The sequence below is a fragment of the Brassica rapa genome, chromosome A04 (assembly GCF_000309985.2).
Source record: "Brassica rapa cultivar Chiifu-401-42 chromosome A04, CAAS_Brap_v3.01, whole genome shotgun sequence".
Taxonomy (NCBI): Eukaryota; Viridiplantae; Streptophyta; class Magnoliopsida; order Brassicales; family Brassicaceae; genus Brassica; species Brassica rapa.
The window spans coordinates 4,541,689-4,569,532 of record NC_024798.2 but is presented as its reverse complement, the minus strand read 5'-3'; the positions used below and the strand labels follow the sequence as shown (position 1 = coordinate 4,569,532).

Genomic DNA, 27,844 nt, shown 5'->3' with positions numbered 1-27,844 from the left:
GTCCATGAATGGGGCTCAAAAACCCAAACCACCCAATCCAATGTTATGAATTTTCATTCTACTTGATTTTGCATATAAGAATCACACTTGGTTGTATTCCATAACAGATTTGTAAACTACGCATTTACAAAATGTAGTTATCAGTTCTCAAATATTCCTTTTCTTCTGGTGACAGTCAAAAATAGTATACCGTAATGCATTTACACAATCGAATTGTCTTTTATCCAAAAAATAAAAGAATATCTAGGTTGTCCAAACTATATAAAGCTAATACCCTTTTTCTTTGATCGAATATGAAGCTGCTATCTTCACAAGTTAAAAATTGCAATATTAATAACACACATAACGTTAGTAAGGGTTCCACATACTACTTAAAGTCTTAAGCCATAGTGTGAGTACGTCGACAAGGAATTTCAAAGTGAAAAATAACTTATTCAAACAAATCAGGATTAACAAAGTTACTAAATAACATCAGAATCATTCCACTGAAGTAGTTACAGCCAAATATTACTCCCTTAAACTACCAACAACATCAATTAATATTAAACAGTAACAATTAATATCATATTCTTATGCTACTTGCTTTTTAAAAATATAATTTAGCTTTTATTTTGAATTTTTAAATTATAAAATTTAAGAAGAAATGTATTAAAAATCTATTAAATTCAAGAAATGGAAATATTGAGAACAAAGTAAAATAGTTATAATTTTTATGAATTGTTTTTTTTTAATTAAATATCAAATTTATTGATCAAAAGTGAAAAAGAGATTTACATAATGATGATTTATTGTTCTCAACTGTAAAGAATAAAAGAATGAGGTTTCCTAAGAGGTATAGACAGTAAACCATCTCACTAGCAGTTCCCGCAACTTGTGATTACCCGTATACTTCAATGAAGAGATACGGTTTTTTGACCAATTTCCTAATGACCTTAGTAGTCATATCCACAGATGCACAAACACCTCCATGCCTTCTCAGTTCCTCTCCTTCTACAGCACGTAAATGGATGTCTGAAACACTAAGCGGAGAAGTATAGAGTCGAATCTGTTCATGTTCGAGTGCAAAAGGGAGGTGTCCCAGTCCGGTGTTATTGCTGCATTGAGTAATTTTTCTGCAACGTTCATCCATACCGTGAAAGTATATGGGCATGAGAAAAACAGATGATCTCTGCTTTCATCTTTCTCTCCGCAGTAGACACAACCTTGCTCACTTCCCGTTCCTCTCATTATAACACCGGTTGATAATCTGTTCTTAAACGCTAACCAAACCATGAAGGACTGTCGGGGTATGGCCTGAGGGAACCACACAATACAATGCCATGGGAGTTTGCTAGAAGGTATTGTCTTCGAGTTTGTCTTACTGTTATTCCCTAGAGTTCTTTTCCATTTAGCTGGTTCTCGCTATGACCAGAAAATAGAACATATGTACGAGATAGCTGTTTTTTTAGCCACAGGCAAAGAAGTGAGCAAAGGTCAGACTGAAAGCTGGCGAAAGAAGGACCTATTACCACTGAATCCGACATCCAACACATTGTCTTCACCTGGAGATGAATTCTGGTTGAGAAATTCTGATGAATCTAGTTAGTCTTCCCAAGATGATGCGGAGACTTCATAGATGGAGTATTGGCTAAGACGAAGCTGTCAAAAGCTATTATCCGGGCGATCCAACGTCCATGAATGGGGCTCAAAAACCCAAACCACCCAATCCAATGTTATGAATTTTCATTCTACTTGATTTTGCATATAAGAATCACACTTGGTTGTATTCCATAACAGATTTGTAAACTACGCATTTACAAAATGTAGTTATCAGTTCTCAAATATTCCTTTTCTTCTGGTGACAGTCAAAAATAGTATACCGTAATGCATTTACACAATCGAATTGTCTTTTATCCAAAAAATAAAAGAATATCTAGGTTGTCCAAACTATATAAAGCTAATACCCTTTTTCTTTGATCGAATATGAAGCTGCTATCTTCACAAGTTAAAAATTGCAATATTAATAACACACATAACGTTAGTAAGGGTTCCACATACTACTTAAAGTCTTAAGCCATAGTGTGAGTACGTCGACAAGGAATTTCAAAGTGAAAAATAACTTATTCAAACAAATCAGGATTAACAAAGTTACTAAATAACATCAGAATCATTCCACTGAAGTAGTTACAGCCAAATATTACTCCCTTAAACTACCAACAACATCAATTAATATTAAACAGTAACAATTAATATCATATTCTTATGCTACTTGCTTTTTAAAAATATAATTTAGCTTTTATTTTGAATTTTTTAAATTATAAAATTTAAGAAGAAATGTATTAAAAATCTATTAAATTCAAGAAATGGAAATATTGAGAACAAAGTAAAATAGTTATAATTTTTATGAATTGTTTTTTTTTAATTAAATATCAAATTTATTGATCAAAAGTGAAAAAGAGATTTACATAATGATGATTTATTGTTCTCAACTGTAAAGAATAAAAGAATGAGGTTTCCTAAGAGGTATAGACAGTAAACCATCTCACTAGCAGTTCCCGCAACTTGTGATTACCCGTATACTTCAATGAAGAGATACGGTTTTTTGACCAATTTCCTAATGACCTTAGTAGTCATATCCACAGATGCACAAACACCTCCATGCCTTCTCAGTTCCTCTCCTTCTACAGCACGTAAATGGATGTCTGAAACACTAAGCGGAGAAGTATAGAGTCGAATCTGTTCATGTTCGAGTGCAAAAGGGAGGTGTCCCAGTCCGGTGTTATTGCTGCATTGAGTAATTTTTCTGCAACGTTCATCCATACCGTGAAAGTATATGGGCATGAGAAAAACAGATGATCTCTGCTTTCATCTTTCTCTCCGCAGTAGACACAACCTTGCTCACTTCCCGTTCCTCTCATTATAACACCGGTTGATAATCTGTTCTTAAACGCTAACCAAACCATGAAGGACTGTCGGGGTATGGCCTGAGGGAACCACACAATACAATGCCATGGGAGTTTGCTCTTTTTAACTCGCAGGTAGTCCCAAGTCTTGGTAGCTGAGAAGTTTGGTTTGAAAACATCTTGATCATGTCGTTATAATGCTATATCTGGCCCCACAGTAGCTACCGGCCATGAAGCCTCTGCAATTGTATCCCAAAGATGGGGGTATCTTCTCTGTCCACACCTCCGTATGTTCCATCCATTCTCATGGGCAGCTTCAGCAAGAGTAGCAGACCTATTCACTCCAAGATAGTGTATGCATAATTCTCCTGTTATAGAAAGCAATCTGCCAATCTTTAGCCAGTTTTCAAACCAAAAATACACCGCTTCACCATTCCTAACTTCAAACAGAATGCAATCGTATGCAATGGGTCGAAGCTTTAGTGACTTCTGCCAGATCTTGTTTAATATAGCAAAAAATATATAATTTCTATAAAAATAGTAAAATTTTAATAAAAATAGTGAAATTTATAATTAAAGGAAACTAAAAAAAATTAAAATTTAAAATATATTATTATGATTTTATTCATTTGCTTACCCGCCCGTAGGGTGGGTCCGATTCTAGTTAGTAATAGATAGCCGTTTGATTTTATGTCAAAAAACGTTACAAACAATTATAAACAAAACCTAACACACTGATCTGCAACAAATAGAAAAATGTAGGACATAATCCCCATAAACGAGACATATGAAGACTTAGAATGTTTCACATTCTATCTTTTTTTTTTGTCGGGGATTTATTTAGATATTACAATTATGAGAAAGATTACAAAGACGATTCGATAACCGACAATACTACCTGCCTTATATGGATCTACGCCTAACTGCATCATTTGAGCCGTCCTATGAAGATCACGCCTGACTGGATTTACTTGCACCATGTTGAGAAACCCTTGTAAGTCTTTCTTCCGTAATCGCATAATTGTTGAATAAATCGCTTGCTCCGGGAATTGAAACCTGGATTTCCTGTGCAATCTGCGAGAAATTGCATAGTCTGGGATTTGAACCCCAGACCTGGGTGTAGAAGCCTTTAAACCATAACCACTAGACTACGGTGCTTCCACATTCTATCTATCTAACAAAAAGAAGACATAGAATATTACTATCCATAAGCGGTTCCAATCAGTTTAACAAAACCCAGAATAGCTTGAATTCACGTATCACGCAGAATAAGCACCAACCCCGAACAAAAACCAAGTACACAAACACAACATATAGGCGAGCGCTTAGAGTATACTTGCCTTTCAAAGGCCTCATATATAACTTACCTCGTTTTGGAATTTTCATAAATGGGGAGATGTATTTGGCAAAAAAGTATACATAGTTTTGGAAGTGTGGACTTGAAAAATGTAAATGCATTAGATGCCCAAGTTCTCCATCATCTTGTTTGAAAATGACTAAAATTGGGTAAAGAAGTTTGTCCCGTTGTAGCTCATGTTTTCTACATGAGTAAATAAATTTGTCCAGTTATAGCTTATATTTTCTACACGTGTTAGTTTATCCGTCAAAGTTATTTATAAGGTCTAATATTAAAACAATTTAATATTCTGGTAAATTACTTCCGGATCTACAAAAATCGTTAGAATATTGTCCAAACGAAATGGATGGACATGCAACTTGTTGATTTTATTATTGATTGCTTCAAATATCAGATGATGAAGATAACTGATTCGAAGAATTTTTAAGCGATAACAAAAATATCAAAGATAAAAAAACTAATTTATCATTTTATAATGCACTAATTAATTGATTATTATGGGAAAAGTATAATAATAATGATGGTTAGATAATGTCTACTTTGTTTTATTATTTTTGTTTAATGTTTTTGTAATAAAATTTTTTAAATTAAATAATATTGCACTTTTATGAAAAACTTCCAAAAGATATAATGAATGAATTAATTTTGAATATTTATAAGTTTAAGAGTGTTAATTGTAAAATTAAAAAGAATATTTTAAGAATACTTTTTCTTAGACAAACTCACTTCTATTCCAACAAATATATAAGTCCAAGAATTTAGAAGGTCGAGAGAGCTCATGAAATCGGTTAATAGCGGTGGCACTTAACCGATTGCATACTTTGAGCTCGATTCCAAATTGTTACATCTATTGCATGAAGAGAGCCATCAAACTGATCGAAATGACAACTTTGTAATTAATTAGGTAGTCCTAACGATAACCAAACTGGTACTATACAATATAATATTCAGATCGAGAGGATTATAATATTTCTCAATTCACACTCACAAGTACATCAAAGAAAAACAAGATCCATATGATACTAATACATTAAATATATAATCACTGATATTAAAAAGAAGGAGTGATTCTGATGAGTAAACCAGGGAAAACATCATCATGGTCATGTATATGAGGATTCCCTTCAACTATATATGGATCTCCACATTTCTCACTTATCGTCTGCAACGTCTCTCCTTCTTTCACTTCATATATCTCATCGCATGCTGGGCGCCGATCAGAATACCTGGCGATCATCATCGATGGATGCTGTTTCTGCACGTTGGTATTTGTGGAACCGGCCTCCTCTTCTACGTGGCAGCAGCTCATTAACAGCATCATGGTGGCGAACACCGCGCAGTACCACGAGATCTTCTCTGCTACTACCATGGAAGCAGAATGAGTATAGCTCTTAGCCATTCTAAAAGTTATTGAGAAATTTGGTTTAACAGGTATTTGATAATTTTTGGTGATTATATGAAAAGGGTATCGTGGATATATATGTAAAAATGTGTGTATGGATTAAGTTGATATAAAAGATGATGGATGATGTTGTTGTTGGAGTTGGTGTGAATATTAGCGGGAGTTGAGATGGTTGTAATGTTGCAGGTTCTTTTTTTGTGTTAGGTTACTTGTCTAATTTGAATTATTCCCGTGCAACAAATTAATGTGAAATATATACTAGAAAAGAATACTCGAATACAAATTTAGATAAGTTGACCAGTTTGATCAAAAAAAAAAGAAGCTAAGTTGACCAAATGGTTTGGATCATCATATTGAAAATCAATTTTCTCTTATTTTTCGCCTTTTCTTCACTTTGTCAGAATAGTTTAGGCGTTGGTATACGTGAATCAGTTATTTAAGGAAGAACATAACTTAAATTAATTAACCTTTAAATTCACCAATCCTTCTAGTACCAATTAAAAGACCACGTGGATAATTAACTAAAAAGTATTAAATTTATTTAAAAAATACCTAAAAAAAGAATAATGCTAATTTTAATAACGCTGACGCCGCCAGCTAAACCGTAAACCTGAAATCTTAAATTCCCAACCCTAAACCGTAAATCTTAAACCCAAATCTTATACCTTAAATTCAAATTCTAGACCCTAAACCCAAACCCAAACCGTATATTCTAAACCTAAATCCTAGACCCTAAACTTAAATCATAAAACTTAAATCCACACCATATACTCTAAACCAAATCCTAGACCCTAAACCCAAACTGTATACCCTAAATCCAAATCTTAGACTTAAAACCTAAACTGTAAATCCTAAACGCAAACCCTAAACCTAGACGCTATAAGGTTTGAATTTAAGGTTTACGATTTAATTAAGTTTATGATATATGGTTTGAGTTTAAGGTTTATGGTTTGTGTTTAGGATATACAGTTTGAGTTTACGGTATACAATTTGAGTTTAGGGTCTAGGATTTGGGTTTATGGTATAGAATTTATGATTTAAGGTTTAGGGTTTAGAATTTAAGATTTAGGTTTTATGGTTTAGCTAACGGCGTCATCGTCGTTAAAATTGGCGTTATTCTACATTTTTAGTTAATTTTAACTAAGTTTAATAGTTTTAAAGAAATTATCTACGTGACTATATATGTGAATTTAAAGGTAACCTAAGTTTTGTTCCAAAGAAAACTAAAACAATACTATCTTCCACTGGAAATAGTGGATAATATGTTTCCAAATATATATCTGTGTGATATTATATTTTAAAGGGTTGCCTGCCTATTCCCCCCCTTAGGCCATAATTATCGGTGGTCCAAATGTTGGTCCTTAGCAATTTTGGGCCGAAAAATAAATAGAAAATTGGTTTAATTATGCGGGACGAGCCTTAACTAAGGTCGATCTAAATGTCGTCCTTCGTTGCCAGCTGTCGAGTGGAGATGAAACGGCGTCGTCGGGTAGGGGAAACCCTCATTTCGTTTCAGATTATCGATCTCACCGTCTTCTGATTCTCTCTCTGGCGACTCATGAGGCGATAGTACACCGACGACGTGCTCGCTGTTTTCTCCTCTCATCTCTCCTCTCATCTCCCCCGAATCGGTCACGAAGCCCTCACGAGTCATTCCGGAGCCTGTCTCTAAGCCCATTCCGTGCCGTTTGTTTTCAGTTAAAAAGGTATGTGTTCCTTTGTCGTTATCGATCTACTTCTTCCGCATGATGGGTTCTTCGATTTTAGTTGTGAGGATTTGTTTGGTAGATTACAGAGGGTGTTATCGATTCTATATTTTGATTATATGTTCTGTTGATTAGGTTCAGTTTCTGTATTGTTTCCTCGCCTGTATTCGTGTGAATCTTTGTTGTGATGATAAGTTAAGTATATTACATTCTGTCTCTTTATTGAATGATGATGATGATCGTTCATAGCTTGGTAGTTGTATCGTATCAACAATTGTCTTTGTTATTGTGTCCTCGATAGCTCTGTTTTAGATTTGTATTTACGTAGAGATGATAGGTTAAATGGTTTGTAGGTTTTTGATAGCTTACGAAACACTTGTTAATGTGTATTGAAGTAACTAAACTTATTGATCACTCTTATATAACTGTTGTAGCTGCTACAACTGCTCGAAAATGTTTGCACAATTTTACCGCGGGAATCATCTCCTTGTTTGGCGATGAATACCTACGACATCCCACACCGGAGGATCTGCAAAGACTTCTATATGAGAACGAGGAACGTGGATTTCCGGGAATGATTGGAAGCATCGACTGTATGCATTGGGAGTGGAAGAATTGTCCCACCGCTTGGAAAGGAATGTATTCACGCGGAACCGGAAAACCAACTATTGTCTTGGAGGCTGTCGCTTCGTATGATCTCTGGATATGGCATGCATTCTTTGGAGCTCCAGGTACTATGAACGATCTTAATATTCTTGATCGATCGCCTGTTTTTGATGACGTTATTAACGGCATCGCGCCACAAGTCAACTATTATGTCAACGGAAAAGAGTACCATCTAGCATATTATCTAGCAGATGGTATATATCCTAAATGGGCAACTTTTATTCAATCTATTCGGCTACCTCAAACTGAAATGCAGACAAAGTTTGCTACAACCCAAGAAGCAGTTCGTAAAGATGTTGAGCGTGCCTTCGGAGTCTTGCAAGCAAGATTTGCCGTTGTCAAAAATCCTTCTAAGTTATGGGATAAAGAAAAAATTGGAAATATTATGAAAGCATGTATCATACTTCATAATATGATTGTCGAAGATGAAAAAGATGCAAACACTCTGGAAGAATTTGAAGATGAGGATTTAAACTTTACTGTTAAAAGATCAAACAATACCGGCTGTTCAATTGCTCGTCGGCAAGAAGTTCGGAATCCACATACCCATCAACAATTAAAACAAGATTTGGTTGAACATATATGGGCTAAATTTGGACATATTCCAAATTAAAAGTAAGGTTAAAATTGCTATATAATGAATAAAATGTGTGTTTCCTTTTTTTTATTTGTGTTTGTTTTGTAATTGCAATGTAATAAAATGTTTGAAATTTTCTAATTAAATGAATAAAATTTGATTTTCTTATTAATTATTCAATTTGATTTATCTTCTATATTTAAGTTTCAGCAAAAAAAAAATAATACTTAAGGACCAAACAAAAGTCCCACTAATAATCACATAAATTAACCAAAGTCCTTATAATTGTCCTAAACTACTAATATGATTAAAATATCCTAAGGACTCTGTTTTTAGTCCAACCGATATTCATGGCCTTAGATACACTGTCCCTACTTATTCCCCCCCAAACTATCAAGCTCTTCACAAACCTACCTGATCATATACTTTCTCTTTAAATCTCCCCCCAAACTTTTTTAATCCCCCTCTCTAATCAATTTCGAAATCGCAATTAGATAAATTAAAAACGCGTTTAGAAAACAGCGATTGCCCAATTAAAAAAAAAAACAGACCAGGCTTAAATTAAAAAAAAATTGTATTGGGGATAAAATTAAAATAAGGGTTTCTGTGTTCTTCACTCACAACACAGACAGGCAACGAAGAAGAGAGAGAGAAAGAGATGACGACGAGAAACAGAGAGAGAGAGAGAGAGACAACGACGACGTGAAATAGAGAGAACATGAGTTTGACTTGTTCTTTGTGTGGATTTGTGATGTTAAGTTTAGAACATGAGTTTGACTTGTTATGATCGAAAATTATGCTTGGTTTTGCATTTTTATGCTTTTTGTTTTAAAGAATACAGTGTTTGTTTTTCCTGTTCTTCATGCCTTTCTCATCAGATTTTTTTTTGCTGGAGAACTTGTAAGTTCAAGTAACTCAGAATCGAGAAAGTATGTTGATAATCATGATCACAACGATTATCTTCTTGCAAGAAAGCTAAGAACACTAAATGACGTTGCTGGCTTGTTTTGGTAAATATTTTTTTTAACTTATATTTTATCTGCATCATTAGAAACAGAGTAGTAGAAGATAAAAACACAGAATTTTAAGAACATGTTTTACCAAAACAAAAGCCACGGAGTACAGACCCTACTTAGAGTTTTAAAGAATAACAAAAGCCACACAAGTACAACCACTTAGTGTTTTAAACGGCAACAAAAGCCACATCAAGTGTTAACTAGTCTTGAGCTTGAGAAGATTGAGTAGGTTGTGTAAGTATGATCTCTTCGTGGACTCGATTTCATACTCAAATCGACCAAGAGTATCCTCAGCTTCATCCATCTTATCTCGTTTTCCAGATTTCATGTCTTCCTCGTACTCTCTCATAACCTTCTTCTCTGTTTCAACGGTCAGCTTTTTTCTTTTCACCTCTTTCATCTCTGTAAAACAAAATTCAAACTCAAATCCAGACATAAACAATAATGAAATCTAGGTTAAACAAGCTTAAAAATTATCCATACCTGAAAACAACAGCCCCTTCAACATTCCTCACTGTCTCTCTCTCCTCCGCATCTTCCTTGTTCCTCACGGTCTCTCTCCCCTCTGCATCTTCGTCGTTCCTCACTGTGTCTCTCTCCTCTGCATCTTCGTCGTTCTTCACTGTCTCTCTCTCCTCAGCATTCTCTTCTCTCGTTTCTCTCTCTCTCTTTTTTTTGTCATCTTCTTCGTAAGTGTCGTGAAACAGAAACACGAGCCCTAATTTCAATTAGATCGCCAATCTGTTTTTTTTTTAAGTCGGGTCAGGTTTTTTAATTGTCAGGTCGGGTCTGGTTTTTTTTTAATTGGGCAATCGCTGTTTTCTAAACGCGTTTTTAGTTTATCTAATTGCAATTTCGAAATTGATTAGAAAGGGGGATTAAAAAAGTTTGGGGGGAGACTTAAAGAGAAAGTATATGATCAGGTGGGTTTATGAAGAGCTTGATAGTTTAGGGGGGAATAAATAGGGTCAGTGTATCTAAAGGGGGGAATAGGCAGGCAACCCTATTTTAAAACGTATGTTATGTGTATGGGAATTTTATATTAGTTGATTGCACATTATGAAATTTCAAAATAAAAAAATTGTAATAATAAGAGAAAGACATACAATTGTTACGCGGAGGGAGGAGGGGGAAGATTATTTCTGCACCATAACTTATTTTCAGACTCACATATATTTTCTACAACCAAAGTATTTGAATTTGAATGAGATTACCACTTTCAAAAGAAAATTACATATGAGATTATTTCATGCATAAATCATAATACTTTATTAATATACTAAAATAAGTGATTATAAGAAATAATATACCAAAATGATTATATTTTTTGGCTAAGCTTATTCTTAAAGATATACACAAATTAAAGAACATAATCAACTTGGTTTAGTGAATTTAGTATTATTTATATTTTCTAAAAACTCAAAAGATAATATTTATAATTTTTGGAAGCTGGTCATAGTTAATGCATTTTTTATCATTTTCAAACTATTAAGGGTCCGACTTGTACAGTTGCAGTTGTGAGTGCGGAAGTTTGTGGATGCGGGTGGTTGCGGTTTCAAGTGTTATTAAGTATTTTGTACGACGTTTAAAAATTATTGCGTTTGCGGAATATTTGTGACTGTTTGATTACAAGATATTGCAGCGGTTTAATAATAAATTATCAATATTAACATATTATAATATTATAAAAATATAAATATACTATTATTATAAAATATAATAATTATAAATATTATATGATTAATAATTATATTATGTTTATTTATTTAATTTTTTTAATTTGTTGAAAGTTATAATTTTAATATTTTTTTGTTTGAAGATTTATATTAAAAAAAGTTAAAGAATATTTTGTTTTGTTTTGTATATGTGTATATCTTTATATATGTATGTGTGTTAATTTAAAATAATTCTAATGAATAATTAGTTTAAACTTTTTATAAAACAAATTATGATACTGTTTGTGAATTTTATTTAATATATAAAATATTTATATATTTTTATTTATAATATTTCCATTTTAAAATTTTAATTTTGAATTAAAAAAAAAGAATTGATTTTTTTTGATATTTATTTATTCACCCACAATCGTCCGCAACCGTAAACTCTAGCTGCAACCATCTTTTGATTTTAAGAGGTTTAGAGCAGTTCGAAACGGTTTGTATAATTATTTCGAAACGTTATCAAACGCTACCAACCGCAAAAGCTGTGTTTGCAGCTGGTAGCAGAGAAACAAGTAAGACCCTGAATCAAGTTTTGAATATATTTTTTTGGCAAATTAGAGTTTCCCAATATCTCATCTACCTTTTTGTAACGTCAATATGCTACGTACTTAATAACCCCTTTTAAAATCAAACATTTTTCATGAGCCTAAAACTCTTAAACTTTGGGTTAAACAAGTATTATTCGCTAAAGATCACATATCAACCTATGAGGTTCTTACAAGCAGTTAAGATTCCATACTATCCTTAAACACCCATAAGCCAAACCAAAACAAGCTTAAAGATGCAATTTTATTAAACCAACTAGTTTAAGACCCGCGCAAATCACAGAATAAATGTTTTATACAGAAATTATTTTTACATATTATTATTTATTTAATATTTTTACATATTATGAAATAAATTAATAACTATGTATTGAATAATTGAAAACTATTAATTGTTACGTATATAATTAAAATGACACAAATACATAAAGAAATTACTTTTGTTTATTTACAATCATTTTGTGGTAAAAAAGTTTAAACAATTATGTTCTCTATTTTGTATTTGTATGTAATTAAATGCAACTAATGTTAACATATATATAGTATGTTTTTAATATGACTATCTATTAAATGAAACTTCCTAATCTTGTATTTTTTAACAAAACTTGTAAACCATTAATAACAAAAAAAATTAGTGTGGGACTTTTAATATTTTTAATAACTTATAATCTTTTTTAAAAATTCAATGAAAATTTCGAAATTAAAATATTAATTTCTCAATACTTGTTCAGTGTAAATTTTTAAATTAAAATATTTGTGTATTTTATATGGTATATAGTTAAATATATATATGTGTGTATGTGTGTGATTTTACTCATATATTTTTTATTATCAATTGTATCTTATTATAAGAAAAATTTAACCCATTGATCACAAAACTTTCAATGTGAGATTTTTAACAGTTTTTGTAATTTATAGTCGTTTTAAAAAATTCAAAATATAACATATACGAAAAATGTAATTTTTTATATAATTAATATGATTTTTTAATTTATTTTAATAATATAATATTAAACAAAAAAGTGGAGGATATGTAAATTGTTATCAAATATTTACTATTAAAATCATTAATTGTCAAATAAATATTTTATTCACTTTTGGTAATTGTGTAGTTTTTATTTAAGGAAATGAAAAACTATTAATTGTATATTTTTAATTATTTTTTTTGTTAAGTTAATTAGAAGTATATAATATATGTTTAGTGAACCAACATATTTTCTAGAGAATTTAAAAGATATTTTAGTGATGACACGTACCAACCATAGCTAAAATGTTGTAATGTTTTTCTTTTAGTACATAGGGGATGATCAAAAAAGAAAGAAGGTGAAACCAATGACTGAATTTCGGAGAAAACCTATCACAATTTTTATTCCTTCATCTATTGTGTGATAATGTTTTATACTTTTTCTGTATTTGAAAAACTGATATTTAAGGTTTCACCAAAATTTTAAATCTACTCTTTTGATTATTACTTTTTGGTTTCAGCAATAAAGCTTCAACATTTATGATTTAGTTTTTAAATAATTGTAAACTAGGCTCTGCATATATTCTGTTTAACTTCCGATTTTTGGCAATTTAGTAAGTCCAGAATTACTGTCAAATTAGCGCTTAGTGTAGTTACATATTCTATTTTTTATTGGTTTAATCTTTTTTTTTTCTGGTAACGGTAATGGATTTTCTCTTTATAATGCAGATCTACGAAAAAGGAAAAAAAATGCTATTGTTCATAGTAGGCCTAGTCCATAGGTCCTCATTTTTATAAAACCCAACCCATATTCTGGGATGTAATCATGTAACTGAATTTGGTTAGAACTGACGAACCCTAGTTACTGATGATGTGAAAGGTGAACTAGTGGGTAAGTACTTAGGCTACATAACTCTAGGTATCTCATATAATACCAAAAATGTATGGTTTGTGGCCCATAAGCTCGTGTTGGTGCGGTTATTAGGTTTTCTTGCCCATAAATGCGTGTTGGTACTTGTTAATAGGCTACAGCTGATTTGAACAATCTTTGTAGTTAAGGTATTTGAATACAAATATATAAAGATAAGAGAGCATTATTAGTTAGGATAAAGGTGAATTGGACTTCCACTTTGGCTCCTCTTTCAGCCTGTCTTACTTCCCATATATTTTTCCTTTACGAACATTTTTATCGTTCCCTAATTACATTTGAATTACACTCTCCACTAATAAAAGTATCATTTTGACATTTTATGTAAAGTAAGAAAACGATTAAAATGCGATTATGTCTTGTTAGTTACACACATTTAATCAATATTCAATAGTAGTTGAAATAAATAAAATAATTTATATAATTAATGCATTTTGTATTTAATTATAAACTTAAAGTAAATATAAATCACACTGAAATTCCAAAATAATATGTTTATAACAAAAAGTGTCAAAATAACACTCCTTGTAAAACAAAAAGGAGTAATATTTTAGTATTCTTATCAGTGAAAACATGAGTTATGTTTAATACAAGTTTGGATACAATTCCTTAATCAAGGTTTTTGAAACTTTCCGTTACTAGAATATCATTTTTAGATTTGCAATTCAAAGTACTTTTAAAAGTAAAATTCTGGTTTATTTTATATTTATTATTCTCCATCCTTCACATATATCATGCGAATTTTAGTTATACATTCATTGTTTGTCTTTTAATAATCGACTAGAGTTTGATCTGCATGCCTATGCAGGTGTTTTTTTATTTTTAATATTTACTAATATTTTTAATGGATATTTTAAAAGTGTTATTATAATATTTGTTCTCTTTTTATAGAAAGAGTGTCATTTTAGAATTTCAATGCAAAATATAACTACTTTCAACTTAATATCAGTTGCAAACTCAATAAATCTTATAAATAATTTGATTTATCTCAAATAATATTTGTCAAATACAAAATAACTAATATGAACATAAATTTTCTTAATCTGTGTTAAAAATATCAATGTGACACTTTTTAAGACAATTTTAAGAAAAGGATTGAGTAATTGTGCCCACAATATTATTAATTAGTTAGGGAAATTGCCACAAATATCACTTTCAATGTACCACTTTTCATTAATACCTTGACCAACTTTACCATTAAAATTTTAATAGGCAAAATACAATTATACCCCTATCTAATTAAAACTACAACTATTATGTTCTTCTCCACTATCCGATAATCAATCCGACGAGATCCGGTGATTCTGACGAGTTTTCCGGCGAGCTTTGACAACGAAGACGAGTTCTCTTGCGAAATCTGACGATGCTGATTAGTTCTCTGGCGAAACACGAATGAGACGATCTCTCTCCTGATGCTGATGAGTTTCCGGTGAGATCTGACGACGCTAACGAGTTTTCCGGCGAGATCTGACGATGCCGAGAAGTTCTCCGGCAAAGCTGACAGACTCAACAAGCTCAGACGAACGAGACGATCTCTCCCCCAACGCCTAAGAAACACTAAAAAAGGTAAGATGATAGTATATGGTGATTTTTGCCTCTTTCTGTAATTTTAGCTTGATTTATCAAAATCGATATGTTTCTAAGAAAGAAGACGAAGTTTTTCAAGTGAAGTTTTCAGATCTCAAATTTATAAGATCTTATAAATTGGGTCCTTTCAAATCTTACTGTTGATCTGTTAGCAATCAAAAGACACAAAGCTTAACGTAAGAGTACAATTATTGATTTGGTTGATTTATTGTCATAGTTTTCAGATTTATATAATTATTTAATTCATGAGAAGGTACTAACCTAAGAGTATAATTATTCCATTACTTCTTCTCTTGGTTGATTTGGTGATGTTGCAGAGAATTACAAATGTGTGTTGTCAGCTTTTGGATTTAAAAGATGTTGTGGAGAATATGTGTGGTGATATGCATATCTAAGTATCTCACTTCCTTAAGGTAATACAATGCTACTATTTGTAGTTTGACTAGCAATGTTTTAGTATGTGCAGTATATGAGGTGGAACGTTGGTGTTTTGGTAGTGTAACGTTCTATTTATACTTTGTGAGATTTATTTTTTATGTCTTGTTTTGTGTATAATATCTACAGAAGCAGTGGAGATGAAGGATGAGTATGTTGAGTTACGAAAGCATAATATTTTTGAATCTTATTTTTGGAAGTGAATGCTGATACGTAGAAATAATATGTGACTGGCTTTTGTTCAGATTTTGAAAATTTACGAGGTTGGTGAGCTGTTTGAAGAGGCAAGAGAGACTCTGAAGAAGAATGTGGTTTGTGCTATCAAAGAATTACGTATTTATAACGCTTTATAAAAGTTGCAGAGTTGGCTTCTTAGTATATTCTTCTCTCTCATCTTCTTTAGACATCTCTTATACTAAAACAATTGTATCTCTCTTTTAGTAGTTGCATAGTTGAAGATATTAGTTGGACATGTAAGTGAGTTTGGTTTCAATTGTTTCTTTTATAAACCTATACAACTCTTATAATACCCCTTATAAATTGAATATAATCTTTCATAAAGTTTTTATAAACTCTTAGTAATAGTATACATACCCCTTATAAATTATTTATAAACTTTCATAACTTTCTTATAAACATTTATAAATGGTTTATAGATTTTATAACTTGTTTTATATGCATTTATTAATGGTTTATAAACTCTTACAAATAATTTTACATATCCTTATAAGGATTTGTAAGGAGATGATGATACGTGGCAGATTCTGAGGTACATGTGGACAGCAATCAAGACTCCACCGCTTCAGAAATTTTAAATTCCCTTATAAATCATTTTATAATATTTTATAATGGTGTATAAACTTAATAAATTATTTTTATAAACCCGTATACATTATTTACATACCCTTATGAACCCTTATAAATTATTATACAAACCATTATAAATTGTTTTATAAGGCTTTCTAAATGGTTATAGACTCTTTTAGTTGATTTATAAACCTATACAACTCTTATAATACCTCTTATAAATTGAATATAATCTTTCATACAGTTTTTATAAACTCTTATTAATAGTATACATACCCCTTATAAATTATTTATAAACTTTCATAACTTTCTTATAAACATTTATAAATGATTTATAGATTTTATAACTTGTTTTATATGCATTTATTAATAGTTTCTAAACTCTTACAAATAATTTTACATATCCTTATAAGGATTTGTAAGGAGATGATGATACGTGGCAGATTCTGAGGTACATGTGGACAGCAATCAAGACTCCACCGCTTCAGAAATTTTAAATTCCCTTATAAATTATTTTATAATATTTTATAATGGTGTATAAACTTAATAAATTATTTTTATAAACCCGTATACATTATTTACATACCCTTATAAATCCTTATAAATTATTATACAAACCATTATAAATTATTTTATAAGGCTTTCTAAATGGTTATAGACTCTTTTAGTTGATTTATAAACCTATACAACTCTTATAATACCTCTTATAAATTGAATATAATCTTTCATACAGTTTTTATAAACTCTTATTAATAGTATACATACCCCTTATAAATTATTTATAAACTTTCGTAACTTTCTTATAAACATTTATAAATGGTTTATAGATTTTATAACTTGTTTTATATGCATTTATTAATAGTTTATAAACTCTTACAAATAATTTTACATATCCTTATAAGGCTTTGTAAAGAGATGATGATACATGGCAGATTCTGAGGTACATGTGGACAGCAATCAAGACTCCACCGCTTCAAAAATTTTAAATTCCCATATAAATCATTTTATAATATTTATAATGGTGTATAAACTTAATAAATTATTTTTATAAATCCATATACATTATTTATGTACCCTTATAAACCCTTATAAATTATTATACAAACCATTATAAATTGTTTTATAAGGCTTTCTAAATGGTTATAGACTCTTTTAGTTGATTTATAAACCTATGGAACTCATATAATACCCTTATAAATTGAATGTATGCTTTCATAACGTTTTTTATAAACTTTTATAAATTATTTACATTCATCAATAATCATAGATCTAACCCCATTGGTTGATATGAGAAAGTGAACCATAGATCTACCCCCATTCATCAATAATCTTATTTGCATAAGGTTCTCCTGAAAATTGAATGTTATTCTTTCTAGCTAGTTCTACAACACTTCCGCAAGGTGTGAATTCTCAATTTCACTAAATTCCTCCTTACCTAAAATACAAAAAATCATTTTCAACATAATTCATATTTGAACGTTGGATGATCAGTTTTGGCTTGTCTGGTAGCTCTGTTGAAGTATCACAATACCTCGTAGTTAACTTCAAAATTGTGCAGAATTTATAAACCTTATAAATTATTTAACAAACTTTATAAACTGTCTTATAAGCCTTTCTAAATTGTCTTTTAGTTGATTGAGTTACTTAACACATCGTTTTCTGCAGCTGAGATGGAGCCTTCACTTGCGTTATATCATACTTTTTATCGCTGCTAAAAGAAACAGACTCTGCAATCTAAGACACAAGAAGAAACTAAAAAATGTCAATGGTTGGTCAATAAGACTTTAGAAAAAAAAACAAGAGACAATGATGAATTTGATGATTAACATTGTAGATCAAAGAAAATGTGTGATGGCAGAGTTGTGGTTCTCATATAAGCTTGAACATATGCTTCTTTTATGAGTGTCGGGAACTGAACATGTCAATTACATTACTAAATAACTTCGATTTATAAAGAGTTATAAATTTTCAAAAACTCAATGTTCACTATTATAAATCTTTCTCTAATCAGACTATTAATAGATAACTCTTTCTCTTAGATCAAAACAACAAAATCCGAAAAAATACTTACAGGTTGTGATTCTTGCTGAGGATTCAACATTTGAAGTTTTGAGTCTCGATCTCGATTGCTTCGTGGATCTGGACGAAGACGACGAATCTGGACGAAGACGTCGGTTTAGGACAGAGACGGTGGATCTGGAGGACAGAGACGGCGAATAGACGGCGAATCTGAACGGAGACGGCGGATCTGAACGGAAAACAGCGGATCTGAACAGAGACGATAGACGACGGACGGAGATTCACGAGAGAGAGAGAGAAATGAGTTGAAGATAAGTTAAGGGCAATATTGTCTTTTACACATTAATGAATGTGGTATTTTTGAAAATGCTTTTTGATTGATGGTAAAGTTGAAAAGTGGTATCATAAAAAGTGTATAAGTAAAATTTCCCCAATTAGTTACTAAGTTTTTATTAACTTTAAAATCTCTTTATAAAATATAATTTCAAGATTTAGTATTAGATTTTATATGTATGATGAAAATACATAAATGAGTTATTCAAGGAAAATAATATTTTGGAACTATTAATATGTTATATTTAGATTAGTAAAACATAAGTTTAAAATTCATTTAACATTTAACTAAATTTTCAATAAAATTTGGACCGTTAGAATGGGCCATTAAATCATTACAAATACAATGATTTTTAATAAACTATTAATAGACTAAACCCATGAGGAGTTAATAGAATAATAAAATAATAAGAAAAAAATCAAAGAATAAACACATATGTCAAAATCTGTAACTAATTTTTTGCTTTAATAGTATAGTTATTGCCAGACTTAGAAGTTTCAGTCAAGGAATATTCTGATTTTTTAGAAGTTCAAAACTTCAAATCGATTATGATGAATTCACTTTTGTCTAACAAAGATGATTATGAACTAATGAAGATTCCATAAGCCAAATATTGATATTTATTTATCCGGCTATAGAATACATTAAGAAAGATTATTTCGTAATCTATATTTTATGACTAAATTATAAATAATGATTATTGTGTTTGTTAAAAATAGATATATATATATATATATATATATTTGTATTATGAGTAATGAATTAAATGTCGATTTTAATTTTTGTCTATATATATATATTTATATATATATTCTAGATTAGCTCAATAAAAAGTAAGATTGGTTTTCTAGATTTTAGGAATATTTTATATAAATATCAAAATTTTGATAACCCAAATACGTTGAGTTTGTTTTTTAAGCATTATAATTTATGATTTGGCAGAATTTATTGTTAAGAAAATGATGTAAAATCTAAATTTCTCTATATTTATCAGATTGTATGTTATGTTTTATATGGGTAGTTATGTATGGTTTTGTCAAATTTTATAAACTATATTATAATCCATATTTTATTGAATATATTTTGAGCATACCTTTACAATATTATTTTTGTTTACAACATGTATGGTAAACCGGATTGTAAGATGTTTTATCTTAAGATGAAGCACTGGAATAGTTTAATAAATAGAATATTGGTTGGCTTATTGTACTACAATATTAGCTAGTAGATAGAACTTGTATGCTAAACCAAAAATATAATCCAATTAGAATTTTCAATTTGTAAAGACTAATGTACACGGTTAAATATCATATCAGGTATGACAAATGTATGACTCGAACAACACACTTGCATTAAGTAAACAAAACTGGATAATTAATAGGTTACTTTATAATTAATAATAGATAATTGTGTTGTTCAAAAAAAAAAAGATAATTGTATTAAATTTGTAGTTATTAACTCAATGGCATGAAGTTGTAATCATAAAGGTGAACCAAGCGTTAATTCTAAATTGTACTTCAGTTTTAATAGTATACTAGATTTTGACCCGCGCTTTCAAAGCGCGGGTTTATTTTTGTTTTTTTTTTCAATTGACAAATATTTAGTAAATGTCACATTTTCATATATTTGTGTTTTATTTTATAAAAGACTTAAAAATTTTATCTTTATTTATCGTATTTCATTTTAAATGACTATTTATGTTAAAAAAATTTAACTTTATTTTTTTAATGAATTAAGTTGGTATAACTCTGATAAATTAATTTTATTATGGGGTTAATATTTTAATTAAAAAATTATATACTTTTAATAAAGATTTATACTTTTCAATAAAAAAAATTCAATTATTTTTATGAATGCTTAAATTATATTAAGAAAAGAAAAAAATAATTAAGAATAGTTGAAAAAAAAATATTTGAACTTGGACTCAATGGCCCAAAGAAAAAAAAAATGAGAATTGAATCTGATTTTTTAATAGGCCCAAATGGCCCAAGAGAGATTTGATTTGGGCTGGATCCAAAAATAATGACCCAATATAGATTTGTTATTAATATTACTTAATTGCCCTTAATGAAACATGCAATGTTAGTGAAGGAAACATGCCCCTAAGGTAATTATGACAATAGGATCCTGCTTTAATAGTATAGATACAGCATAGGTTATGAAACACATATAATGTATCCGACCTAGTTTTAATATATATAAATTATCACTTAAAATCATAATTTTTAGAAAATAACTAGTTTAAATTTCAAAGAAATGTTTTGACTAATGTATCTTATTAAAATAGAAGTGCAAATAAGAAATATTCATAAAACTTATAACTTATTTACAAAGCAGTGCCACTGAAATAATAAATAAACTTAAATCTAAATTAATTTTTTCCTAAATCTATTCCACAACAAATTCATGATAAATATTACACTTAATGCACATTAACCTAACTTGGAATGACGAGGTTAAGAAGAGGAAGATAGAAGGGAAGGGGTAGCTGATTAATACTATAAACTTAATATGTAAAGTAGAAAACATCTTTTCATAAATTTGTGGGTATTATCATCTATTAAATAATGGTTATTACATTTTTCAAAATTTTATTGTTAATGAAATCAATTAACAATATTTTAAAAATTTAAAAGATATGCCGTATTTGGGAATAAAAACTTAATAATGAGAACATATTTAAAAAGATCCATTTTACTTGATAATTATAAATTTGGACCTAATTAAATTTTTCAAATAACCAATTTGACTAATCTATTTAATTGACGATATTGTTTTAGATATATATAACTAAAATGTTATTAGAAAATTATGTTTAAATTATGTATGATATTACATATGTTCAATTGAATTTTACCTTAAATTATTTTTCTTTAGTAAGGATTTGAAATATAAGATTTGGTAATAACATGTACATTTAAGTATTAGTATTAAAAAAATTAAAAACACCTAAGATTTTTCTTATGAGAAAATGGTAATAGAAAAAGTTTCAAAAGAATATTCTTCAAGTTTTGTATGTAAAGAAAAACATTTAGACAAGATAAAAATGTTCTAAAAAAAGTTCATATAAAATAAAAATCCTACATATAATAAAATTTTAAAGTCAATATGTTAAAATAAAATTAATTTTAATAATATAAATACAAGAAATGCAATTACTCATTCTAACAAAATACTCATTTTAATAAGTATAATATAAATATTTTAGTGTTAAAAATGGATGATGAATATTTATATATCGGGTTGAGAAATTAAAAATTAAGACTACTTATATAACGGGTTGGAAATTTAAATATAGTTATCATTTATGAGCAAAAACCTATCAAAACATCTTAAATATTATTTTCGCATATATATTTTAGTTTATGGAAAACACACACATAAACTAAAAATAAACTAAAAATATATATTTTAATTAGTATGCGTAATGTCATAATAAAAAAATACATAATACGTGAAAAAATTAATATATATTATATTATTTATAGAAAACAAAAGTATATTTATAAAAAATGAAAAAGTAGTTTCTCTAATATTCGCGTGATATTTACATTTACAATTATATAAATCATTTTATTTTTACTATTAGTGGAATTATGTAACATCAATATATGTATTATGTGATGTATTTTTGTCACCATTTTATTATCATTTTTATAGATTATATAATGGTGTAAAAAATATTTAGTTACATTACATAAACAAAAACAAAACATCCTCCCGTTCGGGCAGGTCCAGCTCTAGTTTAATATTAATGTTAATGCTGGACTACGGAAGAACTTCATAAGGTCACGTCCGACATTCATGATTGGTTAACCTTCAATAAGCCTTACCCCGCTATCAATTGTGGTACATCACATATCAATCATACTTCCAAAAAATGCTAGAAGCCTCTTAATGAATGGCTTAAATGTAATTATCATGTATCACACTATCAGGGGGATCGAGATTCCTGAGTGGGTTAGATTCTTTATAATAGTATGGGCAATGTTGAGTTATGAGTGAACAGACATTTTGAAGGACATTATTCAGCTGCAGAGGGTGAATGCACGTCATTGTTATGGGCACTACAAGCAGTATCAACAATGGATTATACTGATATAATTTTTAAAGGATATAACCAGGAGGTCTACAAATGTCGCCAATCAATAAACCTTACTGCACAACCTCATCACCAGAATCCATGCATGGAGCCCTATTTTGCAATCAATCCGAATTACTTTTGGTCATAAATCTTCCAACAACTGTTCAGATATATTAGCAAAAAAATGCATTACTTTCTTAGAGAGAAGGAGTTTTTATCCGTAATTTTTACTTAATGATGTAAATCTGTATTTTTTCCTCATCGTTATAAGTCTGTAATGACAGACCAATCAAATTAATAAAAGTTAGACGTTTAGAAAAATGAATTTTATGATCTACTGCCTGTAATATTTATCAAATCTGAGATTACCATATCAAACATAAAACATTAAAGTTATATCTTTTGATGATAACTTTTTTAAGAGAAATATTTCTGCATATGCATTGTTTATTTTTCTGTTAAAAGGCATTTATTAACCTAAAAATACTATAAGAATCGAAAAAGAATCAGAACAACATTGATAGAAGCAGAAAAAGGGGAAGAGTGGTTCAGTAAGCCTTGCCAAAGCAGACAAAAGCTCAACTTAAGAAAGGCAGGGAAACGAGAACAACGGTGAGTCTATAGGAGAGGTAGGCTTTAAGACCAGATGATAAACAAATTTACATTTATCATCTTTTTCGGTTTGTGAAAAGATGATCCACGAAAAATTTATTTTGCAAACCAAAATAATCCTCATGATGTCTTGCATCATCACATGATTAGATAAAAAGAAGCATACAGACAAATTAAAGTTCCTCTACTAAAGAACATTCCTAACAATATCGTAGGTTATGAATGAGAGGCAGGAGAAAGACATATTATCTGCTGTTGCAGGAGAACTGCACTTGAATCACCCATTCACCATTTTCTGTTTTTAAAATTTATTTGGTAGGAGAACTGCAAGCAGTTCAGAATTTTTTGTCATTTTCTGAAAAAAAGCAGATCCCCCACATGCAATTCTGTCCACTGGCTTCGAATGGAATGCATATCAAATAAATGCAGATCAAACACAAAATGCAGATCAAGCAGAACAAATGCAGATCATGCAGAACAAATGCAGATCAAACCGGTTAAAATAATTTATCGAGTTAACATATTTGAAAAAATGTTAAACAATAATTTTTAAGTTAAATATCTAAAACAAAAAAAAAGTACAAATTCTTATCAATAGTTTTTATTATTTTAATAAATACATATATGTGTTATAGTACATATTATAAATTGTTAAAAAAATATTATTGTGTACCTTAAATATTTTAACTGATGTTATTGGATGTATATATATGCGATAACCTGAAAAATCAGTTAAATACAATATTGAAAATACATGAATGTATTATAATATATATATTTAAGAATGAATACGATTAATGTATATATAGTAAAATTAATCATTTTCATTTTATATAAAAATATACTCTATAATTAGAAAACCTAAAAAAAAAAAATTTATAACTTAATCTCTTTAAATTAATAAAATTTTACAGTCCCAACATTATTAATTTAAAAAATGTTCACGTATGTGTTTATGAAAATGTATAAAATTTAATATATATATATATATATATCTATATGTATAGGATATATCATTTTATATAGTTGTATAAAAACATCTTAAAATTCTTTATAAGACAAAAAATACTTACTTTTAAAGAAGATTTTTTTGCTGTGAAAAATTAAATAAACTAGTATTTAAAACTTATTTATAGGTAAAGAAAAAGACAAAAAACAGTTATTCAAAAAATGATAATTAAAAGGCAGCATGCATTGATTGGGCCTCTGCATTTGATCCACCCGTTTTTTCCTTGTTCATGCAGGACAATATTTTATCACATTGGTTTGTTCTGCATGCAGTTTTATTTATTTTTTATTATTATTATTTCTCCTGCATTTTTATGGTGATTGGAAGCTAATAAGGTTCCGAATGGTAAAAGCAGTTCAAGCAAGACAGATCAAGGTTCCGGTTTATGGCTCCCGAAGGTTCGGGCTTCTGTCTCCGGAAAGCGGCGGTTCTTTTAACGCTGTCTTCGCCGGCTTTTGGCTCCGGGAAGAGATGATTCCGCTACATCCTCTTTGCCGGCTTTTCATTGGGATTTTTTCCGGTTTAGTTTGATCGCCGTTTCTGCTCTCTCCTTGCTCCATCGACTCTCGTTCTAATCCCCTGAATCCTTCCTCTTTTTGTGATTAGGAAGATTGGAGTTCTCTTAGATCGATCGAAGACGGTGGCTTTCATGAAGCAGTGATCGGTTGCGTTTTGGCTATTCGTGAAGACTGCTCTGTTGGTCGTTCACCGATCTTTCTCTGTTTCGGTGGAGCTCCGACATGACTCCCTCCGGAGGAAGTGAAGGCTCTTTGGGTTGATGCGTGTTTCAGATTTGTGTGTCGAACGTACACGTGGTGGCTAGAATCGGCTTACTTTCCCTACAGTTTTTCTCTAGTGGGCTGAAGGTCCATAGAATTTTGTAACGTGGTTTGTTTGATTGGGTTTTAGTGTATGTGTGGTTTTGGGCTCGGTCCTTGTTAGATTTTGACCTTTTAATAAAAATATCTTGTGAAAAAAAAAAAATTCAGAGTGTGTGATTGTATGGTTATTTTAGCTTAAAGTTTGACCTATCTAATCAAATTACTATATGACTTAAATAAGTGACACCACCATGCCGACATTTAATCAGTAGGATAAGATTTGATCAAAATAGGTGCATTACGTGTACAAATATCCATAAAGTTTGTTAGAGAGTATAAAGTTTGACCCAAAAAAAAAAAATAGTATGGCAGTATAAGAAAATAAGAGAGCTAGTGAGATTAAAAAAATTAAAATAATAATATGTTTATTGTGAAACTAGATACCGTTATTCTATTTAAATCTTGAGTATCGTCTCTATTTCGTCGTTGTTTCTTTCTCTCCCAACTTAGCTGTGTATGTATATATATATTTTTTTGAAAAAGCTGTGTATGTATATTTTCTCTTCCCAATATCATTGTTGTATGGTAAAGATAAAGTTTAGTGAGTCATCTTTCTTCTTCTCTCAAGACAGGTAAACACGATCTCTCTCCTCTCCTTCTATTTCTCCTCTCTTCTCTGTCTTTTCTCTCTTTTTTTTTTAATAAACTTTCCATCTTTCTTTTTATTATTTCATTTCTGTTTGGTTGCTGAGAAATCGGAGGAAAATTTTCTGAATTTTTCTTTCTCGGTGACCAGATTCCGGTTCGTGTTTTGTTCTTCTTTTCTAAACTCTGTAGATTTATTACCGTCTTTAACCATTTGTCTTTTTATTTGTTTTCAGATATTTTTGACGAGCTTTATTGATTTAAGTTCTTGAATTACAATCAAGATCCATGGCGGAAGAGCATCGATGTCAAACGCCGGAAGGCCACCGTCTCTGTGCTAACAACTGCGGCTTCCTCGGCAGCTCCGCAACCATGAATCTCTGCTCCAACTGCTACGGCGATCTCTGTCTTAAACAACAGCAACAAGGCTCATCCTCTCTCTCCGCCGTATCTCCTCCGTCGCCGGTGATCACTTCCATCTCTACTCCGATGATCCAGCCTCTCGTTCAAAACCCATCTGCTGAATTGGAGGTACCGGCGAAGAACGTGCCGGTGACGGTAACGGCGACGGAGCAGCCGCAGAAACGGCCGAACCGGTGTACCACGTGCAGGAAACGGGTCGGGTTGACCGGATTCAAGTGCCGGTGCGGGACGACTTTCTGTGGGGCCCACAGGTATCCGGAGGTCCATGGATGCACCTTCGATTTCAAATCGGCCGGTCGCGAAGAGATCGCGAAGGCGAACCCGTTGGTCAAAACGGCGAAGCTTCAGAAGATTTGATGAGAGCCGTTCGATGTGTTGACTTTTTGATATTCATATAAAACGCGTCCGTCCACACAGATGGTGTTATAAGATTGATCTCGGCCGTTCATCACGGTTCATTTTATGTAAACGATATGTATTTACAAAGTGACACGTTTCATGGGGTGTTGGATAGAGACGCGTTCCTCATCTTCCAAATCAATTTTCTTTTCCCTCCGAAAGAAATAAGATATTCTCGCGTTGGCTTTTTCTTAATGATTAAAGCTAATAATCTTTTTTCTTGTGTGTGCGCTAATAATCTTTAAAAAGCTAGCGTTTCAAAAAAAAAAAAAAAAAAAAAAAGCCAAGGATTATAGGTTGAAAAATTCGATCATATAACAAAACAAATTCATAATCTATACAAAACAAATTCATAATCTATATAATTATAATGATTTTGTTATTGTAAATTCTTTTTCTTGTTTGTTTTTTTTTTATGAAAACAAAAATTATTTTATTATTCAAACGTGAGGTAATCTAGGTAACCATACCGGAATTGAACAATCAATAAAACATAGATTTATGTAGAAAGATCTCGAAGTCCTAGCTAAAGAATCTGAAATATGATTTTGCGCTCGTAAAATATGAATGATCTCGTGGAATATAAATGATCTTAAAGTCCGGAAAACATATTTGCAGAGTCTCTATCTTCTTCAATTCTGCTGCAAAGCTTGGCCAAGCATGAAGCTCCTTAATCATGGCGATCAAATCTTTGCGATCCGTCCCAAAGCTCTGACATGTTGAATGCTGGAGCATAGTCTTCATCGCCCATCGTAGTGCTTCCATTTCTGAATGCAAGGCAAACTCTTGCCATGGGTAATTTCATATCCCCAGAAGTTGAATCTTCTCCAAGCTGTCTATCCGAACCCATCCATACCCACTGAACTATGATGTAGATGTCTAAGACCCATCTATTATGCATATAT

At 30.6% G+C, this 27,844-nt stretch overlaps 3 protein-coding genes and 2 long non-coding RNA genes across 6 annotated transcripts; 3 read left to right on the top strand and 2 right to left on the bottom strand.

Moving 5' to 3' along the window:
• Positions 1–3,629: 3,629 nt before the first annotated feature.
• Positions 3,630–5,683, bottom strand: LOC103872144. The gene has a single exon (XM_033290867.1). It carries the CDS (start codon positions 5,636–5,638, stop codon positions 5,291–5,293), a length of 348 nt encoding a protein of 115 aa, XP_033146758.1. The 5' UTR covers positions 5,639–5,683; the 3' UTR covers positions 3,630–5,290.
• A 2,301-nt stretch (positions 5,684–7,984) lies between these two features.
• LOC117133650 lies at positions 7,985–8,626 on the top strand. Its single transcript, XM_033290359.1, has one exon. It carries the CDS (start codon positions 7,985–7,987, stop codon positions 8,624–8,626), a length of 642 nt encoding a protein of 213 aa, XP_033146250.1.
• Positions 8,627–12,912: 4,286 nt separating this feature from the next.
• On the top strand, positions 12,913–16,279 carry LOC117133726. Its single transcript, XR_004457712.1, has 2 exons — positions 12,913–15,764; positions 16,032–16,279. It is a non-coding gene; the product is annotated as an uncharacterized LOC117133726 (long non-coding RNA).
• A 1,390-nt stretch (positions 16,280–17,669) lies between these two features.
• LOC117133725 lies at positions 17,670–20,672 on the bottom strand. The gene is made up of 2 exons (XR_004457711.1): positions 18,665–20,672; positions 17,670–18,327 (listed from the first exon to the last, which is right to left on the bottom strand). It is a non-coding gene; the product is annotated as an uncharacterized LOC117133725 (long non-coding RNA).
• Positions 20,673–25,831: 5,159 nt separating this feature from the next.
• On the top strand, positions 25,832–27,154 carry LOC103872146 (zinc finger A20 and AN1 domain-containing stress-associated protein 6-like). Of its 2 annotated transcripts, XM_033289896.1 has the most exons (3): positions 25,840–26,006; positions 26,042–26,104; positions 26,354–27,154. In XM_033289896.1, the coding sequence occupies exon 3, from the start codon at positions 26,406–26,408 to the stop codon at positions 26,895–26,897; it is 492 nt and encodes a 163-aa protein (XP_033145787.1). In that variant the 5' UTR covers positions 25,840–26,006; positions 26,042–26,104; positions 26,354–26,405; the 3' UTR covers positions 26,898–27,154. The 2 variants fall into 2 exon arrangements, with proteins under 2 accessions (XP_009148742.1, XP_033145787.1); XM_009150494.3 differs by having other exon boundaries at positions 25,832–26,274.
• Positions 27,155–27,844: the final 690 nt, after the last annotated feature.